The sequence below is a fragment of the Mus caroli genome, chromosome 1 (genome assembly GCF_900094665.2).
Source record: "Mus caroli chromosome 1, CAROLI_EIJ_v1.1, whole genome shotgun sequence".
Lineage (NCBI taxonomy): Eukaryota > Metazoa > Chordata > Mammalia > Rodentia > Muridae > Mus > Mus caroli.
In genome coordinates this window covers 174,804,621-174,825,128 of record NC_034570.1, presented here as the reverse complement: position 1 = coordinate 174,825,128, position 20,508 = coordinate 174,804,621, and the positions used below count along the sequence as shown (strand labels likewise).

Genomic DNA, 20,508 nt, shown 5'->3' with positions numbered 1-20,508 from the left:
CCCCAAGGCCAGCTCTCTTGGCTATTGCTGGTGGCAAGGGAAGGGGGCATCACCCTGACCTATGTTACCTACAGTAGACAAGTGGTGGGGCCAGCTTTCCTGTGCTCTCATCCTTGGGGCTGGCTTACCTGTGCCCCCTCGACCAGGGCCAGCTCTACTGTGCTGCCCAGGCAAGGTACAGGGCCCACTCTCCCAACAGCTGGGGAAGGGCAGGGCTGGCTCACCTGGAGAACTAGTCCTTTTGAAAGAAAAAGCTATCCATCATATATGATTGGACTGAGTCTGTGTGCCCATGGGTGCTGTCTTCTCCAGGGTGTTCTGATCCTCCCATGATGTATGGTCAGACTGCAGTCTGGGCCCATAGGTACTGTATTCTCCAGTATCTGCTGATCCATCCGTCCATCACATATCACTGGAGACAAATATTCAAGAGTTCTGCCCCTACGCAGCTTATGCCAACAAAGATGTCTCCTTAAGGGATTGATTGAACACCAATATTCCTTTCTCTTTTTTAATTTTACTAGCATTTGAACAAGTCTTAAAAGACTTTGAATTGTTCAGACGTGCTTCCCTTATATTTACTTCTTTTTAAAAAAAATACTGATAGGGTCAAGGACTTAGCTCAGTAGTAGAGGAGTGGTCTGTTAGAGTCAGGGTCTTGGGTTCACTCCTCAGTAATACAAAAATTAACTTTTTAATTGAAGTAGTGGCAAGTTTATGTATCCATTGACATTGCTATGTAGCAAAAACTCAAACTCCAGTATTCAGTAGCTTAAACCAGTAGCCTATGTCTCCTAATGTCAGAGGGCCAGCTGGGAGTCAGTTGGTTTAATCTGGACTTAACTCTATAACTATGATTCTCTCAACGTTCTCTGGTTTACTGGACAAGTTCAGCTAGCTCTGGGTAATGGCAGGATTCTAAAAGAGCAGGTTGAAACATGGTAAGGCTTTTTGAAAACTTGTTTAGGTTTGTGTATTGTTAACTCCAAACCAGAACTAGAGAAATGGGGAACTGTGTCCTACCCTCAGTGGAAGGGCACTGGGCAGTCACCTGGCAAAACTGTGTGCAAGTTTGGAACTCATATGTCTATTGCAGCTCAGTGGGGCTGGGCCATTTACCACTGCTCTCAGCATGTGGGTTTGTCTCAAGTATTTTAGTTCATGCTGCTCTTAAACACAGTAGCAGGCATTCCTTCTTCTGAAGCTGTTGTGTGTGGGTGCCAAGACAGTGAGGACCCTGGACTTCTATTTAGTTACTGTGTATGAAGGGCCTTTTTGTGCTTAGCTTTAAAAGTTGTAGGACTTTAGGAGCCTTAGGCTTACAGTGGAGCAGACAACAGCAAGAGGTTTTGGAATGTGCATGTTCTATCCAGAGAACGATCTACAAAAACTAAAGAACAAATAGCAAGCAGCAGAAAGCAAAACATCAAGTGGACACTTACAACATCTGGCAAAATGACTGGAGTAGTCCAGTTGAGAAAACAGAAAAGGGAAAGAGCAAGGCACAAGCAGCAGACATGACATGGTCAGATTAGGACTTCCAGCTTCCAAGAGAAAGGACCAAGGAAGGCCCACTGAGGCAGCTAGCTGGAGTTCCTGCCTGAAAGTCCCAGGCAGAGCAGAGTGTTTCCCTCTAGTAAGGGTGAGACTCCCAAGTAGCAGAACAGATAGCCAGTGGCAGATAGATAACACAGCAGCATCAAGTCAGGCACTTACAGGCTCCTGGGGATGACTGGGGAAACCCTGCTGAAAGTCATTCTGGAGTTTCTGATAGGAACTCCCTGCATGGATGGAATTCTGGCTTCTTGTTTCCACAACAGGCATTTTTATAGCATGGGATATATCAGCACTGACCCATGTTGAAAATGCTTCACCTTCTAGCTGTTCTCAAGGACGCGGTGGTTGGTTTTTATTTTGTTTTGGTTTTTAAGAAGTTATTCTTACTTATTAATTGTGTGTGTGTGTGTCTGTCTGTCTCTCTGTCTGTCTGTCTCTCCCATCATTTCTCAACATGTATGTACATTTGTATATTTTTTGCATGCCATGGGTTAGAGTGCATATTAGTTATTTTTCTCCTTGCTATGACAAAATGCCTGACAGGAAGCAGCACAGGAGAAAGGTTTATTTTATCTTGGCTCACAGTTGAAGGGAATCACAGCAAGGAAGGAATGCTGGCAAGAGAATGAGGCAGCTAGTCATAACTGCATCCAGAGTCAGGACGGATGCTGGTGCATCCAGAGTCAGGACGGATGCTGGTGCATCCAGAGTCAGGACGGATGCTNGTGCATCCAGAGTCAGGACGGATGCTGGTGCATCCAGAGTCAGGACGGATGCTGGTGTGCAGCTCACTTCCTCCGCTTTATTCAGTCTGGGACCTCAGCTCATCGGGGGTCATAGCCATAGTTAAGGTGGATTTTTCTCACCTCTACTAATCTCATTTAGGCAATTCCTCAAAGATATGCTAAGAGAATCGTCTCCTAGACCCTGTCAAACTGATTGCAAGCACTGTATAAACCATATGTGGTGAGACATGCCTGTGGTCTTAACGTTTAGGAGCTGCAGGCAGGAGGAACAGAAGTTAAAGTTAATTTGCCCTACAAACTATGTAGGGAAGCCCAGGATACATAAGACTCTGTCTCTAAATACATACATACATACATACATACATACATACATACATACATAAGGATACGTAAGACTCTGTCTCTAAATAAATAAATTAATAAAGGTCAACAAGTAGGAAAGATTAAGAAGCTGTGGATTAGAGTAACAGCCATATTTGTGAGGATGTTTGTCCTGGTAGAGATACTTCCCTTCTAATGAAGTAGGCATGGATAGTATCACTCAACTTAAAATGGTAACAGCCTTTACAGGAACAATGGCTAGTACAGTGGTACCCAGCAATGGATCTAACAATTTTGAAAGTCAAGATACAGACTTAAAGATGTGGAGTAAAAATTTTTTGTACCCACTGGTCAGGAAAAAATGATAGAGTGTTCACATTTTAAAATTGTGTAGTATGATGGACTTTCATTAAAGATAAAGTATTAATGAACATCAGTTATAGTCTGTTTGTTTGTTTGTTTGTTTTTGAGACAGGGTTTCGCTTTGTGTAGCCCCGGCTGTCTTAGAACTTGCTCTGTAGACCAGGCTGGCCTTGAATTCACAGAGAGAGATCCACCTGCCCCTACCTCCCTAGTGCTGTGATTAAAAAGGCATGCTCCACCATCACCCAACTATTTATGGTCTTTTAATTATCCTATTCTAATTGTCTAAGTGACTGTGAGCTCTTGTGCTCTCTCCTAGCATACGTCTGTGGATGGATATACTGAAACACATATCCCGCCTACCAAGTCAAGTAGCAGACAGAACATTCCCCGGTGTAGAAACTCCATTACGTCAGCGACAGATGAACAGCCTCACATCGGAAATTACCGCTTACAGAAAACAATAGGGAAAGGAAATTTTGCCAAAGTGAAATTGGCAAGACATGTTCTAACAGGTAGAGAGGTAAGTTTTCATAACACCTCTTGATGTTTGCCGGGACCTTGCTCCCAAGTCTTGCTTTCTCATGGTTGATATTGGGGATGAATGGCACCTGCGATCTGGTGCACACTGGGATGTGTGTGCACATAGGGCATTTGCAGATAGGTCTGTTTTGGGGCAGAACTAATGAACCTTAGCAGTAAGGAAAGACTGGCCCCACCTTCTAGCATCCCTCAGAGACTCAGACCAGCTGTCTTCAACTGTCTACCGTGTGAATATTCCTGGCTACTGTTTTGTTGCCATTCTGTCTTTGGAACGAGGCTGGGATAAGTTTTTATGAATTACCACTTAGGCTAAGGTAGGTGTGAATATGTAGAAAATCACCCACCAACTTTTATCTGTTTGGCTATAACAAGTTAATATTACTACTATATAGATAATTTTTTTCAGGTGACAAGAAAATATCTAAAGTACCATTTGTTTTTGGTTGGTTGGTTGATTCGTTGTTTAGTTGGTTGGTTAGTTGGTGAGAAGTGTTGAGACAGGGTCTTTTGCAGCCCAGACTGGCTTTGATCTTGCTACCCAGCTGAGGCTGACCTTGAAATCTGGATCTTTGTGCTTCTACTTTCTAAGTGCTGAGATTATTGGCTTGCACAAGCACATCCCACTAATCTCATGTATTTGAAATATTTTTATATAATAAAATGTATATATTTGCATGTATTTGCACTGTAAATCTATAGTGTGTATAGCAGGGTTAAAAGATTAGTTCGGGAACTATCCAAAGTCTTGTATTAGGATTGGATTACTGACTGTTTTTTTGTAAGTCTCAGCCACAGAGTGTTAGTGAGCTTTCACTTGCTGCACATATCATGATATTATGAACCCTGTTGAGTATCTTTCTTGTCCATTCACCCCTAGGAGCTGTTCAGACATAGGCTACACTAGGCAGAGCCTTCCAAGATTTTTTTCAGATCCCTTTTGTTAGGTTTCTATTAAAGTCTGTATATCCAGTTCCTCTGCCTGTACAATAGCTTTATTTGCTAAAAATACAAGTTTAAAACCTATTCTCCCATTGGGTGATGGAGGCGACTACTTTAATCCTAGTACTCAGGAGGCAGAGGCAGGTGGATTTCTGAGTTTGAGGCCAGCCTGGTCTACAGAGTGAGTTCCAGGACAGCCAGGGTTACACAGAGGAACCCTGTCTCAGAAAAGAAAGAAAAAGAAAGAGCCGCTCACCCCTATAATGTTGCCTATCAAGGTTTTGAGAAAAAAAGATTAAGGTAGCATGATTTTTACAATTTTAAAAGAAGAAACATGGAGGAACTAGCAAAGGTGTAATTCCGTTGATGAGGAATCAGGAGGTTGATGACAAGCCAATAGATAAATTGTGTGCTGAGGTTCTAGGCTATGGAGAACATACCTTCTGGTTGTGTGAGATGATGTCGAAGTAAGTTGCGCATGGCTAAGAGTGAAACAAAACTGTTTTCTTTGCAGGGTTTTATGCATTGAATTACAGATCTCAAGTGTAGTTTAATGATTCTCTCTTTCAGGTCGCTGTGAAAATAATAGACAAGACTCAGCTAAACCCTACCAGTCTACAGAAGGTATTTAATTAATTTAATAAGTGATGTGAGAGTTTGTTAATTAATATATAATTGTCTATGAAGTCAAACATGAAATTTTTGGTTAGATAAACACTATAGTTTATCAGTACTTGAAGAAAAGACAGGCTCTAAGATACAATGGTTGTGACATCATAGAGTTGTTTGAAATGTGTTTAATGCAGCTTGAGCCTCATGTACTCAAAACACTTGAAGTCTGGGACTTGAGTTTTCGATTTGGGAATATTTGCATAGACTTAAGCAAGATAGATCTGCCATATGAACTGCCTTTAATTTGTACCAAAATTTATATCAAATATTGTGGACTACTTTGTGTGTATCAGTGTATGCACATGTGTGTGTGGATTGTATATGTGTGAGTATGAAGCCCTTCTGTGGTGTTAGAGCTGTTTGCAGGATGCTGTGTTGATGTTGGAATCCAAACTCTGTTCTGTGATTACACTGTAAACAGCCACTGCGGCTAACCCCTGACCCATCTCTCCAGCCCCAAGTTCTGAGGAATGTAGAATTCTTCTTAGGTAAATACCTAGTTCTGAATAATATTCCCTGTAGGTGTATCTTCTTTCATCGCTTCATTTGGCTCTTCCTTTATGCAGATTCATCTTAGTGTTAAATCAGAGTAGACAGTGTTCCATCGAGGAAGAAAACAAAGCAGGAAGGGAGAACAAGAAAGTCGGACTGGGATCATCTGGGGGCCAAAGCTGCTCATTTTATTTATTACTTCAATGGGAAACCTTCTCAGATATAAACTTTTAGCATTTTAAAAATGAGGCAGGGGCTCAGGCTGGAAGAGCACCGATTGCTCTTCCAGAGGTCCTGAGTTCAATTCCCAGCAACCACATGGTGGCTCACAACCATCTGTAATCAGATTCGAGGCCCTCTTCTGGTGTGTCTGAAGACAACAATAGTGTGCTCACATAAATAAAATAAATCTTAAAAAATATTTTTTAAAAAATGAGGCAACTGTTTTAGTGTATGATCTGTATATAGTTTACTTATGGTGAAATAATATCCATTGAGATTTCAGTAGCATATAATAGGATCTGATTACAGATGTGTTTCATAGGTAACTTTGATCCCTAAGAGAAATCTTACAAGAAGTTCTCAGTCTGCTATGTTTACCTACAACTCCCAGGATTCCAGTGTAAGACTGGAACTTTGCATTTGTGAATCAGAACCTTCTTTCCATTGGTCTCAGTGCCAGGCAGCTCTGTTTTTATGCATTTCTCTGTAGAGAGCTGTCTCTTCAGTATTTGGGTTCTTTTTAAACTTGCCAGCCAATAAAACTGCAGAGTGTGATGCGTCTGTTTAGTGAGGACTCGGGTTGACTGGGCTCCTTTTCTGGGACTGTGAGCTGATACAGTGCTGACATGCTCTAGTCTCTGGGGAATGGCTCTTCTCGTAACAGCAGCTTTCATCCAACCTGGATCAATGGTGTAACTGACAAAAGGTTCTCTCTCTGGGCCAGTGAATCACCTGAAGTCACTCATGTGCCAGGGACGCTGGAACACACCAGCTGCCAGACTGCATTCAGAGCCTTGCCCACCTCCAACACATATTTTGTACTTTTCTTGGACCACACCATGGATTACAATGGAGTGATTTCAACTGACATGTGGAACTTCTGCCCCTTCCCCGTAATGTGGCACCAAACTTGGACTTTCCCAGCAGAGCCAGGAAAGGTCATCTAACATTAACTCACTAGGTGGAACATTTGACCAGGAAGCTGATCATTGCGGATTTGTCTAAATAACTAAAGATTTGCTTGCTGATGAAAATATCTGTGACGAGCCTGTTAATCTTTGCCTAAAGTGTTGCTTTTCTAAACACAAACGCTGCCGCTTGTATCTTCTAATCCTGTTCATAGATTTACTCTCCGTGAAAGTATTTTTAAAAATGCCCAGTTCATGGTCTGCCTGGCTCTGTTTATAGAACATTTAGACTTGTCCTTACCCATCACATCAGCACATCTCCCAGTCAGTTGTAGCTCAAGTTCAGAGTGCAAAGAGCAAGCCGTTCGCTGGTTAAGTCCTACAGGCAAAAATAGTCAGTATGACTCCATGCTGTGGACATTGCTGTTAAACAGAGGTGACGATGGGACGCAGCTTCAGCCTCGTTTTGGTCTCAACGTTAGAAGCATTTGACTGAATTTTACTCTGGCTTAGGCTGCCTGTAAGCCGGTTTATTCCGTTCATTCTCTTCTGTTTATAGGAATATCCTCTTCCGTTTTCAACATCCCCGATAGATAAAGGAATCTAAATATGAGTAGCGACTGTTTAAAACCTCTCAAATATGAAGTTCTGTAAAGTAGTCTGGTCTTTGGAAATGTGTCATACCTCTGTCACTTGTTGTAAGTAATCAGAGTCTAATCTGATAAGTGTCACAGTCTAGAAAGGATTTCAGTTCTTCCCTCTGTATAGTATAAAAATCATCTCACAGTCACTTATGTGGGTTTTGGCGAATGTTCTGTGACCCACATAAGTGACCTCTGGGGTTCTTTTGAGCTCTCTGTGGTGCCGGGTGAGCAGCAAATCAGCGGGACGACTTTGTTCATAACTGATAGGCTTCAACTGTAGGGTTTTCATCTCCTCAGCAATGTCCTTTCTGAAAGCGGGCACAGTAGTTTATCAGATGGTAGAGGTTTCCTCACTTGAGTCTTCTGCATACATCTGTCTCTGCTGACACTCATGTCACCTATGATTGCTTATCTACTTACACTTTAGGTTTTAATTGTATGATTCTGTGTACATGGGCGTGTTTGGCTGCATGTATGCTTATGCACCACATGCATGCAGTGCCCACAGGCTAGAAGAGGGCACTGGATCCCCTGGAACTAGAGTTACAGTGGTTGTGAGCGGCCATGTGATGCCAGGAGTCAAACCCAGATCTTCCAGAAGAGCAGGCAGCACGTGTAACCACTGAGCTGTCTCGTCAGCCTCTATTTTCATTTTTGATTGTATTCCACAACACAAAAATGGCTCTTTGTGTCAAAGTTATTCCTGACTGACAAAATCTGAAGAAGAAAAAACAAAGCAAGAGTCAGACATGGTAGCATGTGCCTGTAATTTATGCTTCTAATGAAGATAAGGCAGGAAGGAGGACCTAGCCTGGGCAACACAGTGAAACCACATTATTAACAATGCATTATTAATTAATTAAAATAAAAGCAAAACTACCACAACTCAGAATTATGTTGTAAAATAACAGGTTATATTAAAATTGTATAGAAGCGATTTTCTGTGCTAGGGCATGAGCAATTTCCCATAAGCAAAGGTGTAGGGACATCAGCAACTGGAATCCCGGGAGCATGCTTTATTGATAGCTCATCCGTTTGCTGCCGGTGTCTTGTGATCTGAGCAATGGATGAGAGTTTTCCAGTAATGCCCAGCCCTCTGGTAGGCTGAGTGCATGTCCCAGAACTTCTGTAAAACAGTCACTACCACACTGACGAATGTGGTCACTGTGAGTACGACAGAACCAAGTAGTAGTCAGTAGAAATCAAGTATGTAAAAGAGACCATAGAGTTATTGGCAAATAGTTCAGTCAAGATAAAAAACACAAGTTCCTCAGCGGTGTTTCTTAGGAGGCCTACCTATCTGGAATGTTGAAATGCCAATTACTCTGGTGTGTTCAACAGATTTGTAGTTGAGTGAATCCACACATGTGCTGGGTGTTCGCCCATATAGCTCTTGTTACATGTGTGTAGACTAAAAGGAACATGTTGCCCAAGTCTGATTTTGGTCAATGAAACTGAAGTGATGAGGGTATTAATTTTTTTTGTGTGTGTGTACACTGGGTTGTAGACTGCAAAAATTGTTTTTGTGTATTTGAGTACACTGTAGCTGTCTTTCAGACACACCAAATGAGGGCATCGAATCCCATCATGTGGATGCTGGGAACTGAACCCAGGACCTCCGGAAGAGCAGTCTGTGCTCTTAACCACTGAGCCATTTTTCCAGCCCCCAAATCTGTTTTTAAATCAGAGATAATGAACTGTCTTTATCCCCCTCCTTCCATCTCTCCCTCTCATCCTTACACACACACACACACACACACACACACACACACACACCTCTTCTTTCTTTTCCCATTCTGCAAGGATGCTGCGGCCACATACGTTAGTGAGATGACCCCTGATGCCCACTTACCGCTCCATCCTCCGTGGAACTAGCAATCAGCAGTGTATCTCTGACCTTGATTTGGTTCTGAACAAGAGACTGAAAATAAGGATGATCATGAAATTATAACTGAAAGTTACATCTTTTTCACACACAGAAGGAAGTGTGTTTCACACTGTGATGGATTTTGAGGGGGAACGTGTTCAGGTGTTCTAGAAAATCATATCAGTAAAATTACTGTATCTGCCTTAAATATGAGCTGTGTATTCACAGTAAGGCCAGACTTTCTGAACTCAAACTGTGTTTCCAGTTTATCGTGCCCTGTTAGGTGTCAGGGAGAGTGTGCAGTGACATGTTCTTGACGTGTTTCACAGTGTGCATACTGCATCCACAGGGCAAACGTGTCTGGTGAGTGCATACTCAGCACCTATTTGTTCCTGTCCTTCAGATTAAGACTCCAGCCTTTCAAAGAGACAGACTTGTACCATTAATCCCAGCACGCAGAATGCAGAGGCATGAAGATCTCTGTGAGTTCAGTGTCAGCCCCGTATATACATAGTGAGCTCCAGGACAGGCAGAGCTGTGTAAAGAGACCCTGTCTCAAAAAAACCCCAAAACAATAAAAAAACAAAAAAGACTCCAGTCATTCTATGTTTGCATGTGTGGATGTGATGAGCGCAGCTTGCTAGGGCTTGCTGGCAGCAGTCCAGGTCTTCAGGAGAAATCGCTCTGTAAGATTGGACCCAGACCTCAGGTCTCCAGGGTTATCTGGCATGTCACCCCATGCATAATTTGTCCCCTGGTGATTTATGATTATGAATTTCCCATTTGATAGAAGTGGAATGAAGTGAAGAAGAAAGGCAGTAATTAGAAGTGAAACTGTCTTACAGTTCACACTAAATGCCACAGAGACTCTCATCAATTAATTCCTGATTCCACAAATATTTATTCAAAGGTTTTGTCTCTCCACATGTTTTTTTCTGTTCTTGACTTCTCCCTTTTCATTTCCTTTTAATGAAGTCATCGTCCTGTTGCTGGCCGTTACATGTGAAGCTCTGTGCAGCTTATCCATAGGACCTCTTCTTCTATATTCTCTTCTTAGGCTGAGAGGTAGCTGGGCGTCAGTCTACCTACTGGTGAACTCTGAGTTTGTCCCTTTACCTTAGACTACCCTTAAACCTCTTGTAATCTCCTCCCCAAGACACCCCAACTACCTCTCCTTACCTAGCTAGTACCCCCTCACCCCATCCTCCTGTGACCTCTCTGTGAACAGCAGCATGCCCCAACATCATGTGAGCAGCCAACCTGAGAAACACCCCAACTGCTCTCCTCTGTCACCATGCTCACCTGAGGGTGGCTGCCCTCTTTCATGTGGCCTGCTTTGTTCTGTCCTGTTTGTCTTCCTGCAGACATGTATGTAATATGCTACCCTGTGCTTACACTTTTAGGAGTTCCATCTTTGGTAGCTTAGGAATCAGCCTCGTTAGCACATTACCCCCGAGGACCCCCCCCGCCCCCCAGCTCTTCACTTCTCCTAGTGCCCCATCCCTCCAGCTTCAGTTCCATCTCATCCTTTTCATTCTCTCCTAGCTACCTGGCCTTTGCCGCCTTCCCCACCCCTTAGCCTGGCACTAACGCCCCTCCTCACTTAGTTCATGAACGTTCCAGGCCGAGTCACCTCCTCGGAGACGTTGTTCCTGTTCTCCACGACAGTTTTCAGTCCCCTTTCCATGCTAGGATCAGGCACTTGTAGCTAAGGGATTATTTGGTTCTTTCATTGTTTGTATGCCAGTATTCTGTGAACCTTAAAACTTCTGATTACTGAGCCTTTATTAACTATGAAATATGTATCTATGTCCACCATGGAAGACTTTTCTCTTGAGGGAAGCAGAAGTGGCTGGGAATCTTAATACCATCTATAAACTCTGCTTAGTTGTTTCAGAAGTTAGAGCCCACTTAGTTCCTAAAGGAACCTTTCACCCCCCAAATGCAACCAGCTAGGTCTGCCTCTTCCATTCTACCCCAGAGGCCTGCTGCGTTTGCACTCACCTTCCCCGTGCCTCCAGCTCAGTCCCCTCTTTCCTTCCCATAGGCCGGCTCTCTGCCTTGGAACTTTCCTTCCCTGGGTGTCCAACTAGACCCTATTGGATAGGGTCCTACCTTTCTCCAGGATCTCTTCCCTGCCCATAACATAGGCTCTGCTTTCTCCTACCCTGGAGGCAGTCCGTCTCCTTTGCAACTGGCTTCTCTGAGCTGCTGGATAGGCCAGAGCTCTGCCTCAAAGTTCTAAGCTAGCCAGGGCTATATAGTGAGTTGTAGGCTACCCTGGACTATGTGAGACCCTTCTCTAAACAACCAAAGCAAAGCAGAAAGAAAGCAAACAAAAAGAAGTTAATTGTAATAGCGCTACCACTAGTAGTTTTATAAAATATCTGATGGATGTCCCATTAAGATACCTGTAGGCTAAAAATGAAGTGACATAATGATCCCAGACATTATGAAGCTGAACATTTAATCAACAGTGTTCTGTTAACATAAGCACAGCATATGTACAGTACCTCAGTGAATGAGGCTTCCAAATGAATCTAGGAACTGAATCTCACCTGCAGGGTAAAACAAGCCCATGTTTCAATTTATTAATGGGCCTAAAATGCTGCCAAGGGTGCAGACAGGATTATTACAAATCGCAGTGATGGCATTATTACAAAATGCATTTCTGTCCCTCCTAAAGTCACATCAGAATGAAGTACTTGAAAAGCTAAGAAGGTTTACTGAAGGACACCAGTTATACAGGGCCCTTTCTCCTCCAAGCTCTGTGTACTATAACTGAAGTCAGCTGGGAAAAAGCAAGTATCTACAAAACCGTCCTCTGTCTTTAAGATAAGTGAGCCACAGAGAAGTCGTCTGCGTGAGGAGACCACAGGAGCATGGCTGCGGGTCTGACTGAAGTAAGACACAGCTGGCTGACCCTTGATGACAGGCTTTTCATAGAATTAGGATGATAGGTAACTGCGAGGCCAAAAGCTACTAGTTTGAGTACAACATATCCCCCACAACACACAAGAATAATAGGCAGAAGGAATGGACGGGATTGGAAGGAAAAGAAATTAGTTGAGAAGAGAAAAAGAAAATTCTCCTAACTGAGGCAACTACTGATTGACACCGCTGATGCTGACCCTGGCCTGACAAGGAAGGACTGAACAGAACAATATCCAAAGGGATCATCTGGTGACTTCAGCTACCTGGAGCAAAGCCAGGCGTCTAGAAGGAAGTAACAAAGGCCCTGAACAATTAGAGTAGCTGTCTGAGTCCACAAAGGAAAGGCCCTGCTTTATAGCCAAGGCTGCCGTTAGTTCTTGTTACACAGTTGTGGCAAATATTGACTTTACCATCCAGCTCAGAGCAGACCTGAAACGTGAAGCCGAAGGGACCTAGCTCTGAGAGCTCTCGCTTGTGCATGTGTGCTGGAAACCTCATGGTGTCACAGCTTGAAAACAAGAAAGAAGGAAAAGTCAGAAACTTGAATGGTCTGGAACTGAAGTCCTGTGAACACACTTTCCTTACTAGTCCCCAGGCAGCTGGCACATGCAGAAGGGCTGGTGTTAGTGATACCTGTCCATCAGTCAGGCTTACTTCCATCTAGAGGCTCTGCTCCCCTCCCCCTTCCTAAGGAAAGGCAAGCACTGGTAAGATTGGCGTCTTGCTAGTGAGACTCTCTGTTAAAAGATGCCCAGCTCACTGGTTACTGTCCTGCCCCTCCAACTCAGGGGGTTTCTGCAGAAGACTGCTGTCATTAGCTTCCCTCTCTATTCTCCCTCCCAGTGCTCACCTAGGAGACAAAGAGTCCTAGGCAGGTACTGAGGTGAACTTTTTGGTTTTTTTTTTGTTTGTTTTTTTTTAGATTTTGTTGACACAATGTGTTCATTTGGCCAGGATTTTCTAGATTCAGAGTAAACTATTAACCTATTAGGGCTGCCATCCTAACAGCATCCCACAGAATAAGAGGCTTAGATCGAAAGTTTTATCACTGTTCTGCAGGCTGAAAGTCCAAGAGGAAAGTGTTTGCAGGGTTGGTTTCTTCTGAGCCTTTTCTCCTTGGCTTGCAGATAGCCATCTTCTCAGTGTCCATGCATCACGTCTTCTAGGCATTCTTGGTAGCTCTTCTTCCTATAAGGACACTGATCATATTGGCCTAGTGTCCTACCCTTATGACTTCATATAACCTGAACTCTCTTCTTAAGAGCCTTTTCTCCAAAAACTGTCACATTAGGAGCCAGGAACACACTCTAGTCCATATCAGATAATGGACTATAATGCAGCCAGCGTGTGTTTCTTTTAGATGGAAGGATGGTTGATGGGGCAGGATTCTGGCAGTCCATTTTCTATAATTAATATACCATACAAAACATCATATGATCCTTCTGTGGTGGCCATCATTTTAACTTTGGTGGTTTGAGTAAGAAGAGCCCCGGAGGCTCATATATTTGATTAGTCACTAGAGAGTGGAACTCTTTGAAAGGATTAGAAGGACTAGGAGGTGTGTCTTTCTTGGAGGAAGTGTGTCACTGAGGTAGGCTTTAAGGATTCAAAAGCCCATACCAGGCCTAGTCTCGCATGTTGCCTTTGCTCAGATTGTAGAACTCTCAGCTACTTTTCCAGCACCCCATCTGCCTGTGTGCTGCCATGCTCCCGTCACGATGACAATGGACTGAGCCTCTGTACTGTAGGCGAACCCTCCCATTAAATGGTTTCTTTTCTACAAGTTACCTTGGTCGTGGAATCTCTTCACAGCAATAGAACAGTGACATTAGCCAGCATGCTTCCAGCCACAGCACACCTCTGTGTTTTTAGTTGTTAAAATGTTCACATTCTTTGTTCAAATCAAATGTTAAGACAATATGTTTAAGGTATCTTTGAGATGTAGGAGACCTAATAGCTATGTATTATTGTTTTAATTTTTTAAAATTACTTTTTGATCAGAACTTGGGCTCTACCTATAAATATCTTTTATACAACATCTCTAGGTAGAATTGGAGTGTTCCTTTAAAGTACTATTTTTGTTAAATGTCTCAGTTTTTACAAGATTACTATCCCAGATTTATCTGTTTTTGATAAAACAGCTACATTCCAAGTTCCAATCAAAGACTAAAAACTAATGAATCCAAAATGTTGCACAAAAGCCCAGCTTTAAAACAACAACAGCAAAATAAACAAAACCTCATTGTTGTGGAGGAATGTCTTGAAGGACATACAACTCAACCGTTCCCTCAGACAAGCCATTCTCAGAGATCCAGACATCAGGGCTGGAGCAGTGGCTCAGAGGCATGCACTGCACTGCACGCCTGCAGAGCACGGGCAGTTAGTTCTCAGCACCACCCTTACTGGGCAGCTCACAATTGCCTGTAACTCTTGCTTCAGCGAATGAGACGCTCTCTTCTACCACTGATGGGAACCTGCGCACACAGGCATATAGAAACCTATTCAGACACGTAAATAAAATAAAATAAAATAAAATAAAATAAAATAAGCATTTTTAGAACTATGCAGACATTAACCTGCTTCCATCAGCCTGACCCAGTAGTTCCAGGAACCAGAGGAATGCTGGATGCTAAAGCAATGTCTACCTTAAAGCAAGGGTGTCCTGAGAGAAGGCTGGAAAGGTAGCCTTACTTGGTCACACATGCTAAAGATGTTGGGAAATGTTTGTGTGCACTGTTGAGTGTTGGCCTTGAATTCTCATGGGACAATCAAATAAAATTACTTTACCATAAATGAGTGTAAAAACATCGTTCCGAATGAGTTTAGAGTCCACAGCAAACTGATGCTTTTTGAAGCATAGTGAAGCACCCAGGAAGAGTGAGGGGGGCCAGGGTCAGGATGCTACAAGCTGAAGGCCCAGGAGCTCAGGTAAACACTGGAAGGAAGAGGACTTGGCAGAAAACTGAGCAGTCAGAGAGGAGGAAAGAGGCAGCTGGAGTTAGGAGGGCATGCTCCAGGCCCGAAGTGTAGAGGAAAGGTCAGTGCAAAGCCAGAGGCAGGATTGTCTTCAGTCAGGCCAGGCACAGTCATGAGCATAGCGAACCTGCATGTGTGTCCTACTTACTCACATATATGTTTTAATTATTAAATGTTAAGTATTATAGACTTTTAAAAACAAATTTAAATGAAAGTGTGTGGCTTGTATGTTCTCTCTCTCTCTCTCTCACACACACACACACACACACACACACACACACACATACCCTTTCTTGATCTTGTGTAGGAATTACTAAAGGTATCTAGGACAAGCTGTTTTGTTTTTTTTTTCTTTTGAGCTGTTTATTTTTTTTTTTTTTCTTTTGAGCATCTAAACCTAAGTGGTTTTCCAATTGGGCTATATTTTTATTGTATTTCATTTTGTTATTATGTGATGTGGCCACAAACTGAAATGTATCATTTCAGTTACTGTTGATGTACACTTTCGTCCGTATGACACCCTCAAGGCTCTCCCGTGCTGCGTCCTGACTTCCCATCCGTAGTCTCACGTCTGTCTTATCCGTTCACCTGTTTGAGCCTCCACTTTCACTTCTCTTAGGCATGACTGTAGACTGCATGGCAATTCTTTTTTAACTCCTGTAGGAATACTGTTCTGCATGTCCTGTGTCTTTTCTATAGTATCCTCTCAGCTGACAGTCCACCCACTGTGCCAGAGGGTTCTGAGCTCTGCCCTTTCATGCAGGTTTGTTCTGCCTTGTCCTGTTTTATATGACAGTGGTCATTCGAATGAGTGTCAGCTGTTCTCACTGTAGAGTTGAGTTTATTCCCCTAATGACTAATTATGTTGAACATCTTTTCATGCTCTCTTAGGCTTTAATAGATCATTACGGAAACATCGCTCGTGGTTACGCTAATTTTAGATTTTATTCTGACAAAACATGTCTTAACAGATTTATTTTATGTTGCCAATATTTGGTTCTTCTATTTTTTTAACAAATGCTTGATTTTGATTTTGACTAATATCTATGCAAACAACATAAAGAATTAAATCCAAATCATGTTCATTTTTTAATTTCATGTTTTCTCAACATTTTATTAGTATGTATGTTCATATGTGCCATGGTGTGTTCATGGATGTCACCTTGTAGAAGTAAATCTCTCCTCCTCCCATGTGGGCACTGATGAACTCGGGTCATCAGAACTCATAGCAAGCACTCTTTTTTTGTTGTTTTTTTTTTTTTTTTTTTCGAGACAGGGTTTCTCTGTGTAGCCCTGGCTGTCCTGGGACTCATTCTGTAGTCCAGGCTGGCCTCGAACTCAGAAATTCGCCTGCCTCTGCTTCCCGAGTGCTGGGATTAAAGGCGTGCGCCACCACGCCCAGCGATAGCAAGCACTCTTACCCACTGTGACCATATCGCTGGCCTGACAAATTGTACCTTTGAAAAATTGTCCCTGTAGTGTTTTAAAGTTAAGGGGAAATAATATTTGACATTCATGGTATTTTGCTTTATTTAGCATGCTTAATAGTCCTCCTCTGAGAACTGGAGAGATGGTTTAGTGGCTAAGAGTGCTGGCTGCTCTTCCATAAAAGCTGGGTTCAATTCTCAGCACCCACTCAGTGATCACGACCACCGATAATACGTAACTCTAGTTCCACAGAGGCTCTGCTGCCGCCATGGGCACCAAACACATGAAGTGCCGTGCATACATGCAGGCAAAACACATACACATGAAATAAAAAGAAAGACATCTGTTTGTTTGGGTTTGGGTTTGGGTTTGGGTTTGGGTTTGGGTTTGGGTTTGGGTTTGGGTTTGGGTTTGGGTTTGGGTTTGGGTTTGGTGAGAGTGTTTCTGGCTGTCCTGGAACTTGCTCTGTAGACCAGGCTGGCCTCAAACTCAAAACTAAATAACTCTTTTAAAATAGCCCTTCCCCTTCTCTTCCTCCTCTTCTTCCTCCTCTTCTTCTTTCTCTTCTCCTCCATATTTCAAGACAGAGTCTCTATTATAGCTAGGCTTATCTTGAACTCATCCTCTTGCCCCAGCCTTATGTTTTTGGATTTTGGATGGGTGTGTTCTACCGCACTTGGCTATTTTATTTTCATTTGACATTATCCTACAAATCTACTTAAGAGCACATCTGGATCTTTCACAAAGTGTTGGGTCAACCAAAAGGGGTGACTTGGAGGAATCTGACCCAAGGCAGCTTGTTTCCTTGGCTAGACCTCACGATGTAGCGTCACTGCCATTTCCTCCCTCTTTTCTTCTGTTCCTGAAGAGTGCTTGAAGAAAGTGTAAGTTTCATTATGGATAATTTCACATGCCAAACAGTCCATCTGTCAGGGGTCTTTGAGAAGCCAGGTCTCCATGAAGTTAATACGGAGGGCAGAGCTGCATTGCTCATTATGCAAGGCTCGAGCCAAGAAGCAGACCTCTGCTTGGGTTCTCTGCCAGAATTGACAGTCCTGCAAGCAAGTGGTTGTTATTAAATGGAAGTGCAGTTGGTGTCTGCTTGAGTTTTTCTGTCCCTTAAACAGGAACATGTCTTATCTTTTTAAACAGTTGTTCCGAGAAGTACGAATAATGAAGATACTGAACCATCCTAACATAGGTAAGAAACCTATACATACATACAAGCAGTGACAGAGTTTCCTGCATTGAAAGACATTCGAATGTGTACGGTTTTACTGTTGCTCTCTGTAAAGACACAAAGGTGAAGGTCAGTGGAGGTGACTCTTGGTGCTGTATCCCGGCCTGGAGGCTGGCAGCTGACTTCTGCTGCTGCTCTCCTGCTTGACATCACACATCAGTACAGCTGGGCTTCTGTACACAGTCTCCTTGTTAAATCAAAGAGTGCACGCCGCTGGCCAATAACAGAGAAGGCGTGCATATACTTGACATTAATGTACTTTTGATAGGCAAAATAATGTTGTATTTTGAAGTAAGTTAGATGCTAATTTCAATTTTACTGAATTGTTTTAGTAAGTCTTGATTTTGTCCCTCTTACAAATAAACTTATTGATCAGATAGGCTATATAAAATCACTTGATTCTAAATAGTAAAAAAAAGATTATTTTTAATCTACTTATTTTTAAACATTCTCTCTTGTATCTTTAAAGGTTTTCTCTGTCTATAGCCACTAATGTGATTGTTCCTGTGAATAATCTCCACTGTGTTAGTCAATTCTATTTTTACTAGAAGTTATTTTTAATATTACACAAACATAAGGGTTTTTTTTTCTTACCAAACATGGACATGCTATATTATCTTATTGCTGCACTATCTCTAAACTACATTCAGAGCCTGTCTTCCTGACTCTAAGCCTCCCCCTCCCCCTGCCCCTTGTTGTCATTTTGGTTTTGTTTTTTGAGACAAGTTCTCTCTAACCCTGGCTGGCCTGGAACTCACAGAAATCCACCTGCCTCTGCCTCCCAAGTGCTGGGATTAAAAGCATGTGCTAAAAACATTCCTCTTTTTTATGGCTTTTTCATCTCAAACACTGTTTTAACTCTAATAGACTGCAGGTCACTTTGTGGTAAGGTGTAAGTAGTTTCCTTGCGTGGGAGTAATGACTCTCCCATGCAAGTGACTTTTACTTTAAAGTTAGAATTACTCAGTTTAGCAAGTATTCTAATATCCTACTTACTGTTGCCTGTGGTTGCAGAAAGAACACCACCTTATGTGTCAGTTACAGAGTTATATTTCCTCTTTTTCAGTGAAACTGTTTGAAGTTATTGAAACAGAGAAGACGCTCTACTTGGTCATGGAATATGCAAGTGGGGGTAAGGAGCAGGCCCGGAGAGTGTGTCCTGTTTGATGGACACAAAGCTGCTGGCTCCTGGTAGTTCCTATAAGATCTATGCCTTCATCTCCATCTGTAGTTTACTAACATATCCTTGAATGGCCTCATCACAAAAATTCAGTTGGCCGAGTGTGAGAAGGGAACGGCAAAGGCATGCTGTGTCAGAGCTACTACTGCAGTGTGTTAGCTGGAGTTAACACTGTGAACACATATCCAGAAACAGCTGCTCTGACAGCCAGCTAGAGCATGCCTTCATTTCCTGTTCCCATTGCCCTATTATCAGCCACTCAATGCTTCATAAAATGCCATGTCCCATACTGTAGACATTGGTTTCATCAACATACATCCATTACACATTTGATTGTTCATGGCTTACTTGCATGCTGGGGTTCATTTGCATAAGTGTCATATATCTGTGTACTTCAATACAAGTGTCATTTATTGAGTACTCACTACACGCCACTGCACCGAGCACAGGCATTGTTTCATACAACCCTCACAGCATCTAAGCAGACTCTGGTTAGAAACAGACTCTTATGGGGGTAAAAAGTCTTGTTCATGTCCCTTGGTATTAAGCACCTGCTAATTATGGGGGGCTACAGCAGGGTATATTCCTAACGGTTGGATTCAGAAGCCCGAGACTATAACTTGGCAATACTGTGTAAGACTTTTTAAGCCATCCTGTAAGTGTTTAATCTACATGTGTATCTACATTTTACAGCTGATACAGTCATAGAAAATAAGTCTCTCTGCTATACTGAGGAATTATTTCAAGATTTTAGCTTAACATTAACTTTTCTAAATGATTACAGACTGCAGAAAGATATAGAGCATATAGGGATATAGATGCATAGATTCAATAGAAAATTTCAATACTCTTTGCTGTTAATGAGCTCTGCACATATGTGTTGCATGTCTACTGTTCTGTCATGGAGATGAAGATGCAGATGCATATATGGTGCAGCTGTGATGGGGTTGGGGCACCCATCAGGTCATATCAGGCAGCAGAATTCAAACAAGGCTGACGGGCTTACATGTCATTTGTAGGTAAGTGCCAAGGTGTGTGAGGACATGAGAGAGCAGAGGAACACTCATAGTACACATAGTACACACATAATAACTCATAGTACACATAGTACACACATAACAATTCATAGTACACATGGTATACACATAACAACTCATAGCACACATGGTACACACATAACAACTCATAGTACACATGGTACACACATAACAACTCATAGTACACATAGTGCACACATAACAACTCATAGTACACATAGTGCACACATAACAACTCATAGCACACATGGTACACACATAACAACTCATAGTACACATGGTACACACATAACAACTCATAGTACACAGAGTGTACAAATAACTCATAGTACACATGGTACACACATAACAACTCATAGTACACAGAGTGTACAAATAACTCATAGTACACAGAGTGCACACACATAACTCATAGTACACAGAGTGCACACATAACAAC

The 20,508-nt window shown here is 42.5% G+C and overlaps 1 protein-coding gene and 1 long non-coding RNA gene across 3 annotated transcripts in view; one reads left to right on the top strand and one right to left on the bottom strand.

Annotated features, from left to right (window-relative positions):
- The window catches only part of Mark1 (microtubule affinity regulating kinase 1), a 100,978-nt gene that overhangs the window by 49,134 nt on the left and 31,336 nt on the right, over positions 1 to 20,508 (top strand). For both annotated transcript variants that reach the window (XM_021178001.1, XM_021178077.1), the window contains exons 2-5: positions 3,307 to 3,510; positions 5,040 to 5,093; positions 17,765 to 17,813; positions 18,919 to 18,984. In XM_021178001.1, the coding sequence (XP_021033660.1) occupies positions 3,307 to 3,510; positions 5,040 to 5,093; positions 17,765 to 17,813; positions 18,919 to 18,984 (373 nt within the window). The remainder of the gene's footprint in view (positions 1 to 3,306; positions 3,511 to 5,039; positions 5,094 to 17,764; positions 17,814 to 18,918; positions 18,985 to 20,508) is intronic.
- Positions 5,792 to 20,508, bottom strand: part of LOC110306172 — an 18,417-nt gene continuing 3,700 nt past the window's right edge. Inside the window, exons 2-3 of the long non-coding RNA XR_002379235.1 lie at positions 9,260 to 9,328; positions 5,792 to 8,124 (exon numbers count right to left, since the gene is read on the bottom strand). This is a non-coding gene — a long non-coding RNA (uncharacterized LOC110306172). The remainder of the gene's footprint in view (positions 8,125 to 9,259; positions 9,329 to 20,508) is intronic.